The sequence below is a fragment of the Acomys russatus genome, chromosome 4, assembly GCF_903995435.1.
Source record: "Acomys russatus chromosome 4, mAcoRus1.1, whole genome shotgun sequence".
Taxonomy (NCBI): Eukaryota; Metazoa; Chordata; class Mammalia; order Rodentia; family Muridae; genus Acomys; species Acomys russatus.
Window position 1 is genome coordinate 48,577,358 of NC_067140.1, and position 4,785 is coordinate 48,582,142.

A 4,785-nucleotide genomic window follows, 5' to 3' on the forward strand; every position below is an offset into this window, starting at 1 on the left:
TTAGGATATCTTTCTATAACTCAGTAGCTGCTTGAATACTCTCTTCATTGATGTCTTCATTTCTTGATTCCTGAATGTATAGATCACAGGATTCAGAAAGGGAGTGATAACTGCATCAAATATGGCCAGAAATTTATCCAGGTTTATGAAGGGAGCTGGCCATGTATAGACAAATATCAAAGGACCAAAGAATAAGACCACAACAGAAATATGAGCTGAAAGTGTGGACAGGGCTTTAGAGGAGCCACTTGAAGAGTGTTTTTGAACAGTGGTTATGATGACAATATAGGAAATGATCAGTATGATGAAGGAGCCCACAGAGATGAACCCACTGTTGGCTGTGACCATGAATTCCAGCTTATGGATGTCTGTGCAAGCTAGCTTGATGAATCGGGGAAGGTCACAGTAGAAGCTGTCCAACACATTTGGTCCACAGAATGGTAAGTTTATGACAAAAGCCAGTTGAACCAGAGAGTGTATAAGGCCAACTAACCAGGCAATCACTACAAAGAAGAGACACATTCTTGGACCCATAATAGTCAGGTAATGGAGAGGTTTACAGATGGCTACATATCTATCAAAGGCCATGGCTATGAGTAAAACCATCTCCATACCACCAATGACATGGATGAAGAAGATCTGAGTGATGCAACCTCTAAAGGAGATGACTTTGTGCTTTCTGAACAAGTCATAAATCATCTTGGGGGAAGTGACACATGAGACACCTAGGTCAATGAAGGAGAGATTGGCCAACAGAAAGTACATGGGAGAGTGTAAGTGAGGGTCAGAAGCCACAGTAAAAATGATCAGGGAGTTTCCCATCATGCTTGCCATAAAAAACATAGAGGAGAAGACAAAGACAAGAAGCTGGATGTCCCAGGAGTTGGTGAGTCCAACAAATACAAACTCTGACACAACAGAGTGATTTGCTCCTCCCATTAGTATGTATGTCAGTACTATCTGAAAAAGGAAACAGAAAAAACATAAATTATATTATTGGAATATATTAATAGATAATATTAAGAAAATTTATGAAAGTCTGTTTATAATCTAGCATTAAAACCAAACAAAATACAAACAGATATCTGGAAAAGCTGAAAACCACTCAATATCAAGGAGTGAACTTTAAAATAAAAGTGAAATATCACTTTATACTGATAAAAAGTTTTTTATCATAAAGTTCAGAATGGATGTGAAAATATATCTATCTTTAAAGTGTTGGTATGCATATAGATTAGGGTAGCCTTTACAGAAGAAATGTATGACACATCCTCAAATTATCAAATTGTGGTTTTATGTAGCTTGGGAATAAGGCACTCACCTAGTAAGGCATTGACTACAGTTTTGGAAGAAAGAAGAAAGGAGAGAGGGAGAGATGGATTAAATTAGAGTTACCATATAATGAAACAAGATTCCTTTTTGCACAACGAATGCAGCCTGAGGAAATGACAGTGTCGTATGCAAATAATTTCTTCCCATTTTCCTTGCAGCAGCACTTATAATAATCAATACAAAAATATAAGTGCTTATTGACAGTTGAGTGACCTGTATGCATACACACACTAACATACAGGCAAAATTGAATGTTCTTCAGCTTTTTTAAGGGGGAGGGCATTCTTTTTTGTAATAATATGCCTAATAGGGGTTGTTGATGTACTTGTGTTTAAAGAGGCACAAAGGTTAATACTGATAATCTCAAAATACATAGACTCCAAAGAAGGCATGTCCATTAAAAGCAGTAAATGCAGTGTTGTACCACGTAGAAATAAAGATGATTGGGAAGTGGAAACAGAAGAAGTTGGTTTAAATGTAAAGATATTCTGCTAGAATGATCTATTTCTGAATATCCACCATTGTGACTCGGGCTGAGATAATGCTGTGCTGCATGTTTGAAAGTGCCATAGGAAATAACTGTGTGAGGCGACTAAGGAGTTTGGGTTATTTGTTACACAATGCACACATATTTCAAAACATCACACTGGATTCTATAATTAGAAATAAGAGTTATTCATTATTTATGCCTTAATAAAACTGGAGAGGGAAAACCATCTACAACACCTAGGGATTGTGAAAAAGTAACCACACAGGGAAGTTGGTGGCTTTTTTTTTTTTTTTTTTTTTTTTTTTTTTAGTGTTACCATATTCTCTATTTGAATTTCAAGTTCCTCTCTTTCCATCAGAGAGGGTCCAGAAACATCTCTTTTGGGAAGGAAGACTAGCCAACATGGAAACAATTGACCTTTGTTTGGGGACTATGGCACAGCCTGGTCCATAGACATAAAACAACCAACTTTTGAAGTCCAGTGCTACAATATTATTCTGCTAAATAAGCCCTTCTTCCCCTTACCTACTTCTGGAAAACACAAAACTTCCAGGTGTGTAAAATGATTAGCCACCTTGCTTTATATTATTACTACTTATTTTTATTGTTTCTCTTATTTTTGAGATTATAATGCAGTTATACCATTTTCCCTCCCCTGTTTTCCCTCCAATGCCTCCTGTGGACACCTCTTTGCTCTCTTTCAAACTTTATAAGGGGTTATTATTTTTACTATCCATAAAATTGACTACACCTGCCACAATACTAACTCACCACATGTTGGTAAGCATATTAAATACAGAGCACATGACATGTATGGATTTGCATTCTCTGAAGCAATTAAGAAGTGATGCACAGAGAAGTGTAAACCTCTCTATAACTTCAAGTTACTGGTATCCATAACATCAGACACTGAAACAGTAGGCACTTAGATACTTTTCTATAACAACAAAACTGAAATGCATGACCTCGGTCACAGACATAGGGGAGGGGAGTAGGGTGAAAGCGGGAGGGAGGGAGGAACGGAACAGGAGGATACAAAGGATGAGATAACAATTTAGATGTAATCTGAATAAATTAATTAAATAAAAGAACCAAAGAAAATTAAGTAGAGGTCAACACACAAAAAAAATTTACCTGGCATTTGAAATGCTTACAAAAATAAATAAATAAATAAATAAATTCAAAATATTAATCAGTATATGGGGCCGCACATGTAGGTGAGAATCACTATTCTGGAATGCACAGTACTTGATTTAAAATTTTAACTATCTAAAAGGAACAATATAATAGACTACATATTGTTCCCACACTGGCACTAGGATTCAGTATATATTTATTACAGTTTTACTTTACTTAGTAAAGAAACATAATACAATAAACATATTATGAGCCTTTAATACTGATCAATATTTATACTATGGCTCATCCACCATCAAATTAGTATTAGGCATAAGCCCCTGAGTCTTGGCTATTTGTCTATTGAACACATTTTTTTAATTCTTCACTTTATAACTCAGGAATAACACAACTAAAGACCATAATCATACATTCAGCATGTAGGTGTTCCATATAATACAAGTATTTAATAAAAGTTAATGTTACTTTCTTTTTTCATTTGCACATGAAAAAGCTGAACTCATGGTATAAAAGAATGACTGAAAAAGACATACGGTATTAGCAAGAAGAGAACATCAAAACATTTCACCACTGAAAGATATTTCAAAATATATTAACTGTTTCCTTTTTGTAAAAAGAGATTTTTCAAAATATAACTAGCTCATATGTGAGAGCTTATACTATCCATATTATCTTGGTAATTAAAATATGTACATTAAGCTGAAATTAAGTATATTTATTTTCAGAGAACAGTAATGTCTCATTAGTGATTATTTAAAATCTAATTCATTAAATTTTCCTTTCCAAATAGACCATAATGCCCATAAACCTAAAGATTACAACCTTCTTCTAGTCAATGTATAGCATAACTCAAACACAGAACATGATATAAAACTTTGTTGAAACATAAAAAAACATTTTAATACTGAAAACCACATTAAAATATGTTATTATATAGTCAAAGAAGATAGGCAAAGAGATTAGTCAGAATTATAAAGTGACAGAGAATTAGAATTAAGGGATTATAGTTATAAAGATTTGGAGAAATGTAGAAATAAGTGAGATTAAAGAGAAATTCTTTTAAAATTACTTAGAAAATTTGAATAACACTTGTGCAATTAGGAAGAGTATAATAATGGATAATTTATGAGGAATAATAACCATTGATTTTCAGAGCTATCTTTTAGAAACTATATTATTATAACAATATATGGTAACTTCAGGTATGTTATACATAAATATTTATTGTCATATGTTCATTACACGTTGTGATCACTTTCCTAAATTCATTGTTCCTTTTAATTTGTTTGAATGTGTGTATAATGAAACAGCTGTTATTATTATAGTATCTTCAAGTAGTAAGTTTACAAGTCTTGGAAGACGTTCTCAATTCGCTATCAGCTATGAATTTACTTGTCTTTTTATTTCCAACCCCCTTCAAAAAGAACTAGGAATTTGTTTGAAGTGAGCTTACCTGAGTTTGTGTCTCATTGTCAGAAAATAGTGAGATATAGCCAGGGAAAATACCAGAAGATGTCATATATGATAAATTTGGAAAATTAGAACTAAAATTCAGCAAAGTCAGGAGGTAAATTTCAGTACATAGAAAGTCATATAAAGGCTTCTAAATCTGTGTACATAAACACGATATTCACTTACTTGAAAGCCATAAATGCCCATGGAGAAATCTTATAGAAGATGCTGTTTGGGATTGTCTTTACTTACAGAGTAGCTGTACTTGACAGTGCTGTTTTATAAGCTCATAACTAATGGGGTATCCATTATGAAAAGGACTACCCTATGAATTTATCTAGTGTAGTAATTAATGCTTTTCCTTGGTCTGTACA

General features: G+C 33.5%; 1 protein-coding gene across 1 annotated transcript; it reads right to left on the reverse strand.

Annotated features, from left to right (window-relative positions):
- Positions 1–939, reverse strand: LOC127188599 (olfactory receptor 4F3/4F16/4F29-like). The gene has a single exon (XM_051145029.1). It carries the CDS (start codon positions 937–939, stop codon positions 1–3), a length of 939 nt encoding a protein of 312 aa, XP_051000986.1.
- Positions 940–4,785: the final 3,846 nt, after the last annotated feature.